Raw genomic sequence first — 16,085 nt, 5'->3', positions numbered from 1 at the left:
TCTTGGGCTTTTCAGGGGTCCTCGATTCCTCGTCATGTCGTTGGCTCCCTTCCACAGGCTATTCGAAGTTCGTCACAACTCGCGCCGCCCTAGTGCGAGCGTCCAGTGTGCCTGAGCCCCAGCTGCAACCTCCTTGCAGGTGCAGGAGAAGGATTTGTTTCTCCCCTCCTCCTTCTCCTCCCCTTCGGCCGGTCACCCTCCTCTCCACTCGAGCTGTTGACGTGCGCGCGTGGAGGCCCTGTCTAAACGATGCAAAGCCTACGTCAAAAGGGGGGAAAGGCTGAAATTGCACGCACAATCGCCAACACGGCCTTCAGTCGGAGCCAAAGGGGACGTGTCCGGTGTCGTGGTCGCGCTCTCACCGGCCTGCCGTTTCATTAGAACCAGCCAGAAGAGGGAAAATGCACCTGGAAGGGGGCCTGTTCTTCATCTCCACACTGCACACGGTCGTGGTCCACCCCTCTTTGGCGAACGCGGCGACGTCGCAATAGCTCGGCCTGCTCCGGACGAGGTCCCCATCACAGGCTCGAAGCAATCGACTTTTGTTTCCCGTCCTCCTCGTCCAAATGTCGTGACGAAGTCCCCGTTGTTTTTCTCAATCTTCGACTCCTTGCTGTCCACTCTTTTGAATCTGTTTTGGAAGGGGTCAATAATCCGGTCTCACCACTCTTTAAACCAGACAGACATCTCAAGCAAGGACTCACCACTCGTTTCTTTTCCACTCAAAAGCCCGACTCTCAACCGCCCTCGCCCAACTTCATCTTAACCAAGAAATACCCACCAGAGCTCTTGACCTTCTGGGCAGCTCCTCCATCCCGGGCTCCCTCTTTCGGACGACGCTGCTGCCCACCCCTGGGCCTGCAACGGATCAACTTGTCTTGGGGTCGCGAATAAGGATCGTCGCCCTTGCCCATCACCCAACGCCTCCTCCACAGTTTACAAACGACTTGTCACCCGGGAAGACGCGACATGGCCCATATGCAATAGCCATTGCCGCTCTTTTTCTTTCCACAACTCTCTTCCTGCTCGATCGCATTTCATACTTTCAGCCACTCGTCACCGGAGTCGTTGGCTGCTCCATTCGTTCATTCATTCATTCGACATTTGTTTTGGCTGGTACTTCGTTCATTTCGTCCAGCGGGATTCTCTTTTTGCGATCGTTGACCTGGTAGTCCGGTTTTGAGATTGGGACCCATTCTGTGCATAGCCCACAGCAGCAGATTTTGTGTTCTTCATTTGTGCAGTATGCCCCTCTTCGACCCCTCTCTTACTCTTTGCTGAGTACGTTGACTGACATTTGTAGTCTTGTGATACCCATTCGCCGCAAACATGGTATCATTTTTCGGGCTCAAGCTGGGTGCTGACAAGAAGAAGTGCGCCTGTCTGCCTCTCGCTGTCGAAACAATGGCTAACACCTCTCAGGAAAGCCGAGAAGGCGGCAGACCCTAAGCCGCAGCCCCGGAAGAGGATCGACCAGAACATGCTCGGTGAAGGTCAATTCTTTGGAAGCGAGCTGAAGCGACCCGTTATGATTAACGGATCCCGTCCTGGCACCTCGATGTCGAATAAGAGTTCTTTCATCGATGGCTTTGCGCATCCAAACGCAACGTCTTTAGCCGGAGGAGGCTCCTCACTTTACGGCTCTCGTCCCGGTACCGCCATGTCGAACAAAAACTTCGTTGCCAATTTTCGTCATCCGAATGCGCCATATCTGAATGGCGGTTCATCTTCCATGGTCGATCTTAGTGCCCCTGGTGGCAAGGGTGGTGTCCGGCCGATGGGATCCGAGAGCAACTTGAACATGGGCTGGAACAACGGTTCCATGACGAATCTGAAGGCCATACCCACTCCCCTCATCATCACCAGCAGTGAACCAGGAACCCCGAATTCGCCTCTTCGCAAGAACAATTGGGTCCACCCTCTCGATGTGCATTATGGGAGGGACGGTGCCCTCAGCCCGGCGAGCTCCGTAGGTGCGCCCCGCTCCCCCGGGGTCGCCCCGAGTTCGGCGCCGAGTGCCGTAGCGAGTGTCTCAAACGCTCCCCGAAGTCCGCTAGGGCAATTCGAGTTCAATCTGAACCCTTCAGATATTCTCAAACATAACGAGCTGACACCAGCACCGCTGTCGCCTTCCAAGGCTTACCCTTCCCCTCCTCCGTCCGTCAACGGCTCTCTCCCGCCCCTCAAGACCGACTTGAGATTGAAGACTGCTGCCAACACCGTTCGTGACGCTCATAGACCGGGGCCAACATCTCTCCCCTCACCAACGGCATCGGCGGAGCGCACGAGCGAAGAGGAACGATTTTACCCCCGGCCCATCATTCAAAATGTCGCTGCCAAGCGAGACACATTAACGCACCACTCTCCCAGGCGACAAAGCTTTTCCATGGATGTCGATGAAGATAAGAGCAGCCTCAACTTTGGAGCGCAACGGCCGACTACTTCTGGTCCGACGAGCCCGCCTCCGAGAAGCGCGCTTCGACCGTCACCTCCCGTCTTGAAGAACCTGCCTCTACTTCCGACACAAGCTTCAACTCACACGCCACCCAGAAGCCCGGCAGTTTCCAGTCCCGGTCTCCCACCCCCTAGGCCGCGTCAGGTGCCATACGAAGGACCGCTGCGGAGCCCGGCGCGGACACCCGACGATTGGGTGAATGCCAGAGAGCGTATGGGCTCAGACGCAAGAGAGCGACCGAACTTCGAGCAGAGGGAGAGAGCGAACTTTGATACGCGTGGAAGGACCATGGAGCGCCGTGAGAGACAGGACTCGGATCCCAGAGAGCTGGCGAGCCCTGAGACCATTATTCCCCGGGCCGACAGAGCCCCTCAGCCGCAGGGATATATCGGACTGCCACCGGCTTCTCGACGAGTGGCGCCTGGAGAAGGGGAGCGCAATTATGGCATCACGCCGGCAAACCGACGTCAACCTCCCCCTCCCGTGGAATTGCAGCGCAAGGCATCGAGCCCGCAGTACCGGCAAGCAGGATGGGACGACCGCGACCTACAGCACGAAGATTTTGCCTTGATTTCTCCCCGGATGCAGACGCCACAGCCGCCGACGACGAATAGCCTGGCTGCAGAGCCATCCGGCGATGCGAACTGGCCGCTGCCGAGTCCGCTGGCAAGCCCGACGTTTGGTTCAGGGAAGAGGCCGCATACACCAACCGAGAAGTCTGAAGGGCAGATGAGCCCCGGGTACTCGCTGCCACCAGCTTCTGGTCGCGACCAAGGGCGGGATTACAGACGGCCGGACTTTGGCTTGAGAGCCCCGACGGGGATTGCGGACGAATTTCGGGTTGGATTCATTTAGGCCGGGCTGTAGGGACGATAAGATGGCCTGTAATATTGTCAGATACGTCTGGAATCACGATGAGGTTCGAATACCTGTATGAAAATTGAGGGAGGGAGACAAGGCACACCTTAGGAAGTCAGCCGATCCGGGAGGCGCGAGTGCATCTGATTTCTTTGTGGAATGCGAAAAGACGAGGCGCAAGAAATATCAGGACTTGGTGTTTGGGTTGTAGTTCAAGGGAATAATGTAATCACATCATTTTCCAGCACATCGGTCCACGTACCAGGCAGGCAGTGGCTTCCTGATATGGAGGTCGCAGGAGCAGTTCTTGGACGTTCCTACCTCGACCCACCGCCCCGAGTCGGGTGCTCGCTCCTTCCTTCCATGTCTGTGGTAAGGTGCCTTCCGCGGCAATCGTTTTACACTTCTGAGACTTTCTCCTTCACAATCCCGAGATCAATTCATATTCCACCACTGGCATCATTCTCGTCAAGACAATCCTCGCAAATCAATGCCGCCATCTCCATCCCACTCGGTCGCACAAGTTTCACATCTGAACTTATTCAAAGCGACCTTCGTGGTCTGTCTAACATATTCAGCGAGATGGGTTAGCTGGGCGAGAACTTCAAAACCCAATGTCTTGGCCGGTTCGGAGAAGGACCTCGTCGGAACATTACACAAGCTCCCGCCCGAGACTTTTTCCTGCAACATGCTCCTCAGATCGAACCTCGTTCCGCTGTTCAGAGGGTTACGGCGGCATGACATTCGCCCTTCTCCTCTCTCCAGGCTTCCCCCTTTTCCTCTTCTCCCACCACGATCTCATACTGATACGTTGCAGATGTCAAAAAGCCCCAATGCTTGCTTGCATGCTTCTTTCTCACAGCTCAGCGAACTCGGCAAGGCGCTGGCGATGGCGTGTCTCCATTTCCCGAGTCAAACACCAGGGCTAGCACCCTCACCGACCCACGATATGTGTCTTTGCCTCCACACCTTCCGAAGATCGGCGGACATAGCTCAGTTGGGAGAGCGTCAGACTGAAGTCAACTTCAATCCTCAAAATCTGAAGGTCGTGTGTTCAATCCACACTGGCCGCATCTTCCTTTTTTGCGGCTTTCCACGGCTTGCACGACTTGCACGACTTGTCTTGGGGTGATGGGCTCCCTCTGCCAACTCCACTTCAGGATCCAGACGGGCACAGCGTTGAGCGGCTTTCTAAATCGTCAATGGTGCCCAATTTTTGCCGTTTGATCAGCTTCGTTGCTATTGTTGGACGAGTTCCACCTCTGAAGCGAGATCTTCAACGTTGATGTGCTGCCAAGAACGTTGAAGGAGGTGCCCTTCTTGTTAACCCGATCGATGGGTGGGTGATTTGTTCAATAATTTGGACCAAGGCGTGTGCACTTCAATACTTCAATCAATATGAGGATGGAGGCAGGAGGCTGGCGACTTACACAAGATCAAAAGAATTTCTAGTTAGAACACCAACGCAACGCGACCGTCCGTCCGACGCGAGCTGCGCCTCCAACATCCTCAAGAAAAAGAACCCTCGAAGACTGGGCGAAGTACCTCATTCCCATTGAGCCCGCTTTTCACCGACGGTCAAGAACACGTCAAAAACCGGTCCTAGATGTTTGAGAACGCTGTTCCCGACCAAGCCTCTGACATCCACTATCTTGGCCGTCGAGAAGAACAGCAGGAACGCTCTATATATGCCAAGAACTATCAACATCGGGCACCCACCCCCGGTGTCACTAACCCACATTACGTGTAGATCGACCACGCAATCCGCCAGGCTCAGCCGTCACAGCTCAACCCGTCGAAACAAGGAAATGCGGGGTGGCTTTCCACTCATCCCCCGTCGCAACAACCGCCCAGCCCGTCCAGCCATCGTCTTCCGTGATTCAACGCCCTGTCTTCCCGTCGATCAATTCTCCGGAGCCGGGGCATGGCGGTTTCCAAAACAACTGCCGCTGCAGCTGCATCCCAAGCTCCAATAAAAGATTTAGCCATGAATTGAAGCTTAGTGACGGCCCCGGGACCGGTGGGCTCTGACAGCACCCCCGGACGACGGTTCCGGTTTGGCCTTTTGGTTGGTCTTGTTTACATCTCACGTAACTGGATCGCTCAATCCCATAATTATCCCATCACGTCTTGGCCCGTCCCCATCGGCGAGACGTCAATGCTGCGTTTGGACGACGTGCCATCTAAACTTCCGATGTTGCAAGTTCGGCGGCGGTGATGTATTCCAAGACTCCTGGCTGAGAAGTGATGCCTTGACGCCTTCTGGGCATCGGCTGAGATGGGATAGAGGAGACCCAGACGGCAAGATCAGGCGAGGGGCCGGACGAGTGTCCGCCCCCCTTTCTCTGTGACGATCTGCTTGAAGGGACGAAGATAAAAGCTCGAGGTGATCCGACGGAAGAGGGGGGGTTTGAATGATCTTCCATCCTCATCCGATTCCTCAAGTCTGCTCTTACTTCCCTTCGGTGTTTTTTGACCGTTCTTTTTGGTGCTGTGCACGCCTATCTTTTATTTCGAAACCAAGGTCGTTGACGATCGTTTACATTCATCTTTATCACCATTCTCAATCTTTCCGGACAAGCCTAGTTCCGTTCCAGTCAAGATGCGTTACACTACTCTCACTGTTCTTGCTCTTGCCCTCCTCACCGGCAATGCTTTGACGGGTAAGTACACCAGACAGACAGTCCTCTCCCTGGTGGTTCACAAACCGTGATGTATGCTGACTTATACTTCCAGCCCCAGCTCCTCAAGGCTTCGGTGGTGGTGGTGGTGGCCGCGGAGGCGGCGGCGCTGTAGGAGGAGGTGGCGGCGGCTTCGGTGGCCGTGGAGGTGGTGGTGGCGGCGGCGGGTTCGGCGGCTTCGGTGGTGGAGGCGGAGGAGGCGGGGGCGGCAACGGAGGTGCCGGAGCCAACGGAGGTGCCGGAGCCAACGGAGGTGCCGGAGGCGGAGGCGGCCAAAACGGTGGTGGCCAAAACGGCGGCGACCAAAACGCCAACGGAAACGGCGGCAACAACAATGCCAATGGGAACAACGGCGGCAATGGGAATAACGGCAACAACGGCGGCAACAATAACAACAACGCGAATGGAAACAATGGGAACAACAACGGCGGCAACAACGGGAACAACGGAAACAACAACAACAACAATGCGAACAACGGGAACAACAACAATAACAATAACAACGGAAACAATAACAACAACAATAACGACACCGATGAGGCCGCCGCCGCTGAGTTCGAGGGTCTCGCTTGTACCGACGGAACTGGCGCCGGCTCCTGTGAAGCTGATGGACAATGCAATATCAATGGCGACGTCCAAGTCGTCGAGGGAGAGTGCGGTCAGTAAGGAGTCCTTGAGGCATCTGTGGGCCAGACGGCTAGGAACCAGAAGAATGAACATCAAAAGAAGAACGCTTGCCAAAGGCTGTGTTGAGCACAAGTTAGCTTTATCGTACCAGTATACCTAATTAATGATGAATGACCTTAAACTGTGTGCTACCGTTCTGTGTTGTCTGACGTATTGAGCCTGTCTGGGGTTGTTGACTTGGCTAATTCAATCAAGGTGACTGTAACGAGGGGCAGTATTCGAGTTCTTCCACAAGGTGACTGAATCAGAGCTTCACTAACACAACAAAGACGAAGTGCCTCTTTGATCAATCTCACTATCTGAAGACAATGGCTTTGCTATTCGTAAGTATGAGGTGATACTTAAGACTTTCGTCTCTCGAGTGAACCCTACTCGAATCACTCACTCAAAACACCGGGCATTTCAGAAAGCAGCTAAATCATACAACAAAACCCTCATCCTACTCATCTCACATTACTCACTACATCACTCACTCACACCAAACAGCAAAAAATGTGTAACATTCTTCACACCGAGGAGACCTGCGACCAGTGCGGCCGCATCATCTCACGGACCTCTCAACGCATGAATTGTCTCGAAAAGCGCGTACTCAACAACAAGTTCCGCGACAACTGGCACGTCACCATGGCCTACTACTGTCCCAACGGTGAGATCGAAGAAGACTACAAGCCCGTCAGCGTGGACCAGTGCAAGCAGTGTTGGTCGGACTCCCGCGACATCACTCAGGGAAAGGACATGCCTTGCCACCAGCAGCCCCAAGATGGTGAGCAGTATCGTAAGTCGTGCACTCCAGGATCCGAATCACATGCCATCCAGATGACTCTGGATATCCAGAAAAGCCTACAGGCCCAGCACCCGCCGCTGCCCCGTGATGCCGAGATCTATCCTCCGCCGGTTTCGGAGAGCGCTCGTGCGAACATGCCTCGTCGCTGGACTCGAGTTCATAAGGATAAGAACAAGAAGAAAGACGATGCGCCTCTGAACGGTGAGGGTATCTCTCGCGAAGGTTCCACTGATGAAACTGCTACTAACAAGGGCTCAACTGAGGGGGGTTCGACCCCAACGGTCGATGGCTCTACCGCCAGTGATTCAACTAGCAGCGACCAAGCTAGCGACGATACAACGTATGGTGGTTCAACTGACGAGGGTCCAACTCGAGAAGGCCCCGTTGGACCTTCTCGGCTCATCGTTCAACTCGGTGGGTATCTAGTCGATGCTGTGTCCGAGCTGCTTACGCCTCAAGAATCCCCCTATTAAGAAAACGTAGGTCCGTCTGTGGTTTGTACGTAGCTATTGAAGAAGTTTGATTGCTGAATTATCAATGTGCTTGCCTGTTGATATTTGATCAAATTCGGATTCATGAAAGACCAGGTGTGACTTGCTGTGCCGTTCTTCAGAGTTGCTGGACTTCAGCAAAGTCATCTTCATGCCTTGTTCACTTGCCATCCATCTGTTTCCTCCCAATCACGAATCAATTAATAGGTCTATAATTGCGGCTCTGATTTGGGAAGTGTTAAGTGGCGATGCTTGATGTGGCTTTCGATCAGGGGTAGTTCCCACACCCCAAAGTCAATATTGCCGCAAAGAGAGCAACCACATAACAGACTTCTGAACAAGGTTCGAACGAACGACTTGTCCAATCTCTCCAAGAAATATGGTTAATTTGACGGGCTCTTGCGTTCATCCCACGTGCGTCTCGGCCAATGCCAATGCCGCCCGCGTCAGTAGATACGAATCCGCACGCGTGGAAATGCGAAACCGAGCCAGGGATCTCCCTGCCGTATTCGTGTCCCTCCCCTGTAGACGCCTAAGATCCAACCAGGGGGCATCGAGATAATCATCCGGAACTTTACCCCGGGATAATGCAGCGCTTGGCTTTATTTCTGAATGAGCGGTAACGATTCGGTTCCACCGTCGAAGGTATGGGAGGCGCATGAAGAAAGGTCGGAGATGAGAAGTTGCAGAGTGTAGACTGTACTCGTGCATACGCGTATAACAACGTCTCGTCAGAGACCGCCAGTCTTGCCTGGAGTTAAATAGATGAAGCCAAGTCTGATGGTCTCAGTATTGAAGCCCGCAAAGAGCATCTTCCATGAGGCTCAGCCATAAACGGACTACTATCTCCTGGGCTTGCTACCAAATCAATGTCCCTCCCATGTCAGGAGGATGGCCCTACCTCTGTAAGTCCGGGGACGGCATCGAGTAGGAACCCGAGCTATCACGAGCGACATCTCACCCTTGAGCTGCATGGTCATGGAAGTCTACGTAGCAGCCGAGATCTCTCACGGAATGTGTGATATGGGAGGGAGTTGGAGAATAGAGCCACCCGGTGGGAGAAGCCAAAAACATCGACAAACCGAATACGATTCATTTAAATGGGCTAGACAGCCGACAGAGAATACCCACGAGCACTTCAACGTCCCCGATACGCCACCAATTGAGGGTCATCGGTCCCCGCAACCCGCCCCGCAAAGATTACCTTGCCCCTCCATCCACGGTCCACTGTATCTTATTAAGAGATTCCAGAGCCTTCACGTCTCCGTCCAGATGGCCTCACTGACCTGACGACTGTCTCACTCACTCACTCACTCGGCCACTTATACACTCACTCCATCTCACTCAACTTAACCCAACTTCAAATCAACTACCAGTCACAATGCCCACCCACACCGGCACGACCGTCATCGTAACCGGCTCCGGAGGCGGCCTCGGCAAAGCCATCGCCGAAGCCTACCTCGCCGCCGGCGCCAACGTCGTCATCTCCGACATCAACCAGTCCCGCATCGACGCCGTCGCCGCCGAGTACCGCGACACCTACGCCGGCCGCCTGCACGCCATCGCCGTCGACGTCACCTCCGAGGCCTCGGTCGACGCCCTCGTCAAGGGCGCCGTCGACCGCTTCGGCCGCCTCGACGTCCTCGTCAACAACGCCGGCGTCATGGACAAGTTCGACCCGGCCGGCGACTGCGCCAAGGACACCTGGGACTCCGTCCTCGCCGTCAACCTCACGGGCCCCTTCCTCACCACCAAGGCCGCCGTCAACCAGTTCCTCGCCCAGGGCGCCACCTCCGCGAGCGGCGGCCCGCCCGGCCTCATCATCAACATCGGCTCCAACGCCGGCTGGCGCGGTCTGTGTTCGGGAGTCGCCTACACGGCCTCCAAGCACGGCCTGATCGCCGTGACCAAGAACACGGCCGGTTTCTACGGCGAGAAGGGCATCTACTCCGTCGCGCTCTTGCTGGGAGGCATGGACACGACCAACATCATGGATGCCTTTGCGCAGGGCGTCAACCAGGCGGGCATGATGAAGACGGTGGCCGCACAGCCCGAGTACAAGCGGGGCGAGACTGGACTGGATCCCGCTGCCGTGGCAAAGTACTGCATCTTCTTGACGGATAAGGATATCGCCTCATCAGCGAACGGAAGCTGTATCGTCTTCAACAAGAACTGGCCTCCTGCATAAATGATTTCTGAGAGGGGGTGGGATGTGAGGAAGATGAAAAGCGTAAATGGAAGGGACGCGTTTGAGAGGCAGCTGCAACTGACTGTCTGACGAAAAGATTATGAATATTACGAGTTCGATACCAATCACCGTTTTTGATAAATGACTGCAGGTGAAAGTTTGGCGCTCTTGAAACGAACTATGCCGGGGCCGCGGCATTGAGAGTTGCGACTGCTGAGCTTGAGTGAGATTGGCCTGCAATGAGAAGCCTCTCATTTAGCAGGCGACCGCGCCATGAAGGGAAAGGTCAATTGTGAGGTATCGATGAGAAAACGAAGTATCTTCGCCGACTGTCAAACACAGACTAAAGCGCAAGAAAGAAGTGCGAGTGCAATTATTGAAAAGGGCAAGTGCGATAGACGGAGGAGAAGAGCCTATGCAAGTGCTGCTGCATGCAGGTGCGAAGGCCAAGCAAGCAAGTACAGCGCAAGAAGAGGCAGTCACGGTTCCGTCGGCTTGTCGTCTTCCAGCGCCTGCGCCGGCGCGCCTCATTGAGTTCGCGCGCGTGTATAATTCGAGTCCAAAAACCTTGTTTTATTATTCGAGTTGTTTCGGGTTGTATCGTTGCTGCTGAGTCGATGGTAGATCATCGTGGAAGAGTCTTCCGGGCGCAGGCACCCGCAAAGACCGCATGGAACGGTTCAGCACGCATCGGATTGTGCTCAGATTATACTCACGTTGTGGATGAAGCTAAAAGTTTGAGTTATTATAACCTAAGCTCTTTTTCTCTGGAGCATATGTCTGCTGCTGTATTTGCTCTGGGACACCTCTCCGTAATGGACAGTTAGGAGTCTTGGTAGACGCCTAGAGGCCTGCATCAAGATGGCTTGCTGTCCCTCGTCTGTTCCCCTTCTACTTCTGTAAAAAGTCTCATTTTATGTGTGTGATCCTTGAAGTCCTCTTATTTTGCTTCAGTCGTTCCCAAAACAAACTACTAGCATACCCAAAGCAATGAGTAGCTTCTAAGCTGGAGTGATGGCAGAACAAGGCAGCATTTCCCATACCACTGAACGAACATGACAATCGGCTTCTCAGTGCCCAAGACTCTTTTTCTCCGGACAATTTTTCAATGTTCTCATTGGCTACTGGTGTGCCTTATACAAACGGAAGGTGCAGCCTGAGCTCTTTCCCGCTGCACCTTCCCTCTCATCCAACTGCCCAACCGCACACCTGCCCTCTTGACGTGACGTCTCGCTCACCTCTTCCAACAAATAGAAAAGACCAGATGGTCTAACGGTCAAAGCCGCCGTGGAGCAATAGTAGCTTATTGGCCTCCTAAGCCAAAGGTTGCGGGTGCAAGTCCCGCCGGTGGTACTTTTTGGGGCTTTTTCTTCCTCTTCTTTTTGTTTCTATCTTATTTCCCCGTTTGATTTACCTGCCTCCTTACGTTTTCCGTACTTCTCTCATCGCGAAATCATATCATCATCAGAGTCGAAAGACTCTGCGTATTTCCCTAATGGGCTCTCAATGAGGAGGATGTCTGACGTCTGTGAAGAGACGAGTGAGGCTGGAAGCAAACGGTAAGCGAGACGCAGCCACCCGACTATCCCGATTTTATCCTTCTCGTCGGGAGTATTTGGTTTCTGAAAATCAAGAAATATTGCGGTTTTTCCGACGAGTGCAGCAACCATAAAGACCGATGGTCTGGATGGTATTCGCGGGTTGTCTGCTCGACCCCTACGAGCAGGCTTGGCGAGGTCGCCCATATGGCTCAAGAGCATTTCAACCGAGCCTGGTTTCGATGGTCCCAATGGTCTCGGGAGCCTATAAGAAGACATGGGGAGCGGTAGCAATCCCAGCGCCAGCCGAAATAGAAGAGTAATTCGCAGTTGACGAGATTCTACCAGGTAGCAAACCTGTGTATGTCGTGGTCAGGAAGGCATAGACGTATCGACAAGTTGCGCGGGTACACTCTTGATAATTAGTCATCGGTTGAACCAATGTACGTTTGTCACATTCATCATCCAGCATAATCTTCTTCCTTCACCCCGGCCCTTGTCTTATACCAGCAGAATACCTCCAAACCGCAACCCTGCGAGGATGCCAAAAGAATGCCAGCGTCTCCTGTACCGGTAAAACATCATCCAGAGCATTGATGCCGCCCTCATCAAAGCTGAGGCAGCCTCAGAAGAAGCAGCATACCCAAAACTGGCACACTCATATATTGTCCGACAGATGATGGGAAGTATGCCAGAACAGTAGTTATAGGATGTCCCAGCAGCCAAATAGAGTCCGCCAGGTTCAACTCGTCGCAATGACAAAGTCTCAACTATCTAGAAATCTATATGATCCCCAAAGCAGCTAAGTATTTCGACCAAGCAAGCCCGTCTCTGTTGTTTTGTCTGACGAAGGCCATTCTCTGGTCATCATATATGACAGCAAACTTTGCCAACTGTCGACCTCGCCGGGCACGCCTTGCTACGCAACATAATACATCACACCCGCGGACCTTCTTTCCCGTTCTCGTCCCTTTCGTCCGGCTTTTGTTAGTCATTCCAGTAGAATAAGCAGGAAAGTAGTTGAAGCAAAATGTCCACCTCAAGTGGTAGGGGTTCCATACCAACACTGTGGACAACTCCTTTATCTTGGGAAACAACACATCGAATCTAGGTAGTATCGACCTAGTGAGAGGTAGCAGCACATGCAACCCAGCATATAAGCCTACCTAATAATGGTAACGTTATCAGCACCAAAAGCCCGCCTTCTCCCTCTTCTTCTTCGCGGAGGCGGGCCAGAAAGCAATTGCTTTCTTTGAACTCTCAAGCTGCATTCTGCAAAAGGAGAACTGCGACGACTATAAGGCACGTTGAGGTACGCAATCAATCCCACCCCTGAATCTCCCTCCCCGTACCCGTCACTCCTACTCATCTTCCGGTAGTTATTCCAGCAGGATACACCAAATAGAATTAGAGTAAATTGCCTACGCCGAGCATGGAAAGCTCGATTGTCGTACAGCTTGCACACCATGTTCGAACTTGGCCATCGGAACAAACCCGAAGTTTCATTGTCACATGGAGATCGGCAGTTTCCATGCTTGCGCGTAAGTCAGTGTTCGTATTGCCCTAGAACACCAGCTTATATATCTCGCAAAACACCCCTTGACTTCTATCTCACGACAGACTCTTACATAAATCCTCGATGTCCAGATGCTGAGGACTCGCAAGCGGCCCTTCTGCTTGTTCAGGTGTGTCCTGATTGTCGGGGTTCGGACTGTACGGAAGAGCTCAAGTGCATCGGAGGAACACAGCCGGCGGCCTGTCGTGCCCGGCCCTCTCCGATAGGAACCAGTTGATCTCGGTACACCTCCGCTGGGCTCTTATCCCTCTCTCAAATAAGACGGCGATGACGAAGACGAAGAGTGAATATGACCACGACGTGACTCTCCCTCATGCGAGCGGCAGCTAATTTACATACCGCTTCGAGTGACTCGTTCTGGTCCGTAAAAGACAGCAGAATCTGATACAACCATCGCGCGGTATCACTCACTGGCTTGTACACGAACCAATGGCCGCGAATCCTCTTCCAAGATATGAACAGTAACTCAGTATATAAAGCCAAGGAGTCTCAAGTCGGTACTGCCGTCCCGCTAGAACCGCCAAGAAAAGACATCCCTTACAGCCCATATTGATCTAGACTCTCAACAACGTTGGATATCGTATCCAAACACCTGGTGGAGTTGCCAGCGAGGAGAAGAACCCACTGATGTGTACGAAGCGCGTATAGTCGGAGACCCAGCAGAAGAAGACCCAGTACCTCACGCAAGCCGTGCATCCACCGGCGTGACCCGGCCGTTGCTTGAGTTGTGGCCTCGCAAAAGGAGCGTAAGCAACGGTAGAGGTCAGATTCGGACTCGATATACTAGCACAACAACCCGGCAAAGATCACGGCGCTCATTTTGCATCCTACATCGACGCGAGAGGAGTTTCTCACCTTCAAGAAAGAAGCTGCTCTCTTCTCGGTCCCTTCCAGTCTATGACAAAGCAACACGTCAAGCCAACGCCGACACAAGCTCGTCATCTTCGAGGCTCGGTGGCTCTAGCTTTTGAAGTTTGTTGTTGGTATGAAATGTTCATGTCCGACGGAAGCACGTGTTCCGAGCAACATTGAGTGGCATGAAGAAAAAAGGTCATCGAAAGCCAACTCTCAGAAACCGCCCAAGCTACAGCCTGGTCACGCCATGGTATCTCCAATGGCTTGGTAAATGATTCTAAATGTCGATGCTAGGCGATAGGGTATCAGGTTACCGAATTCGTCATGTCCGACAAACTCAAAGTGGGATCTCGCCGGTATAGAGCACATCGCTGAGTGCCTTCGTCAAAGAGTTGACGTCAAACCGGCTGTCCTTGGCAAATGCCACATACCACGCCTTGCAGAACGCAGTTGCAGCTTGCAGGAGGATTATGGAGGGCTCGTTCCACGGCTAATGCTCGCATGGAGTTGACGCGGGGAAGGGAAAGAGGAATAGCCCAACCAGCAATGTTCTCGAACACAAACTATGTCATCAGCCGGGTTCGTCCGAAGTCAATGGACGAATGTGTGTGTATGTGTGCGTGCATATCGGCACGGTAAGTGATGTGTTGGCGGACCCCGCCTTCTCTGGACTTCTACGGATAACACACTCGGAGACTCGGAACAGACTGCAGTCCTTGCCTTATTCTTCACCGGGAGGCCCGTTACCAGATTTGCGGTGGTGGAAACGGTACAAACACGGCCGTCATGTTGGCCGCAGTTTGTGAGCAGCACACCAAGCGCTCGATGTGTGTTACGTATCGTAGGTGTGAGTGGCCATCCAAGTGTGACGCCGAAGCACCATGTTGAAAAAGCCTGCATGTCGGCGCATGCGTGTTTTGCAACCTTGGGGGCCATCTGTCCTTCCGGTGGTCACCACCGACAGGGCTTCTCCATCTACCTGCTTTTGAGGTGTGGCACTCCAACAATGACCTTAGAGCTGGCGGCAACAAGTCTCGCGACCCGGGATCGATGCCTCACAGATAAACGTACCTGACGTTCCGAGAAAAACCCTCTGTTGTGGGTGGCTCATAGTGAATAAGATAGGGTGACGTCGGGCACTTGGATCGGGTTTCTCTTGTGGTCCGCACCGCCTCGTTAATATCCGGCCGGATGTGGAGGGCTTTCGATCCGAACCGGCGCGAATTCCAGCCGGAAACCTTGATAGTTGTCTTCGGAGCACAAACACATCGGAGCGAACAAGACCGAGAATACCCTCATCTTGCTGACAAGGCGAAGCTGACGATTTGAATGCTAGCGATCGTACTCGCGCATGCCAATCAGCGCCTCGTAGGAGTCGTGTCCTTTGCAGCACTTCCATAAAATTAGCTCCGGTGCAACTGGTGACATGCAGCATTAGTGCTTCATTCGAGTCGTCAATGGGCGGCGAGTCCAAGGACAGCCGGGTGGGATTGGACCCATGTTCTCGCTGCCACAGCACCAGGATTTCGTCAGCGCCTGTGGAAAGAGACGGGCTGTTGGAGCGTTGCGCCGGATTTCATCCCAAATTCGGCTTGGTGTTTGTCATCCTCATCTTGTCTGGTCGTTGTCCTCGTCCATTTGGGCTCGAGGCTGAGGCGTTGCACTTGAGCCATGTCTCTTTGTTAGTCTCATGTCACTACCAAATGCTGATCCAGGCCCTGGCACGTTGAACACTTGGTGCTTCAACGTAGGCTGTAGAACGACGAGGGCACCTGAGCAGCGCGTGACCTGCGGTGGCCACATTCGGGCGGGTGTCAGCGGCGCGAACTCGGAGAGATGCTCAACGTCCTGTGGCATCCCGCGTCCCATCCAATTGGCATTGAGGCTTCTGGAGACAGAGGCGTTGGCTAGTGTTGCCATCTTTGGAAGCTGAGAAACCTGGCTGGGTAGGCAGCAGACTGTGTTACAAGAT

At 53.6% G+C, this 16,085-nt stretch overlaps 4 protein-coding genes across 4 annotated transcripts; all 4 read left to right on the top strand.

Moving 5' to 3' along the window:
* Positions 1–1,329: 1,329 nt before the first annotated feature.
* CkaCkLH20_03016 (uncharacterized protein) lies at positions 1,330–3,310 on the top strand (the record flags this gene model as incomplete). The annotated part of the gene is made up of 2 exons (XM_038885735.1): positions 1,330–1,373; positions 1,423–3,310. The coding sequence occupies 2 exons, from the start codon at positions 1,330–1,332 to the stop codon at positions 3,308–3,310; spliced, it is 1,932 nt and encodes a 643-aa protein (XP_038748934.1).
* Positions 3,311–5,915: 2,605 nt separating this feature from the next.
* CkaCkLH20_03015 (uncharacterized protein) lies at positions 5,916–6,660 on the top strand (the record flags this gene model as incomplete). The annotated part of the gene is made up of 2 exons (XM_038885734.1): positions 5,916–5,976; positions 6,050–6,660. The coding sequence occupies 2 exons, from the start codon at positions 5,916–5,918 to the stop codon at positions 6,658–6,660; spliced, it is 672 nt and encodes a 223-aa protein (XP_038748933.1).
* Positions 6,661–7,173: 513 nt separating this feature from the next.
* CkaCkLH20_03014 (uncharacterized protein) lies at positions 7,174–7,938 on the top strand (the record flags this gene model as incomplete). Its single annotated transcript, XM_038885733.1, has 1 exon — positions 7,174–7,938. One exon carries the CDS (start codon positions 7,174–7,176, stop codon positions 7,936–7,938), a length of 765 nt encoding a protein of 254 aa, XP_038748932.1.
* A 1,399-nt stretch (positions 7,939–9,337) lies between these two features.
* CkaCkLH20_03013 (uncharacterized protein) lies at positions 9,338–10,144 on the top strand (the record flags this gene model as incomplete). The annotated part of the gene is made up of 1 exon (XM_038885732.1): positions 9,338–10,144. The coding sequence occupies one exon, from the start codon at positions 9,338–9,340 to the stop codon at positions 10,142–10,144; it is 807 nt and encodes a 268-aa protein (XP_038748931.1).
* Positions 10,145–16,085: the final 5,941 nt, after the last annotated feature.

Source organism: Colletotrichum karsti (assembly GCF_011947395.1).
Source record: "Colletotrichum karsti strain CkLH20 chromosome Unknown Scaffold7, whole genome shotgun sequence".
NCBI lineage: Eukaryota > Fungi > Ascomycota > Sordariomycetes > Glomerellales > Glomerellaceae > Colletotrichum > Colletotrichum karsti.
The sequence above is the reverse complement of the archived record's forward strand: the minus strand, read 5'-3'. Positions and strand labels throughout refer to the sequence as shown.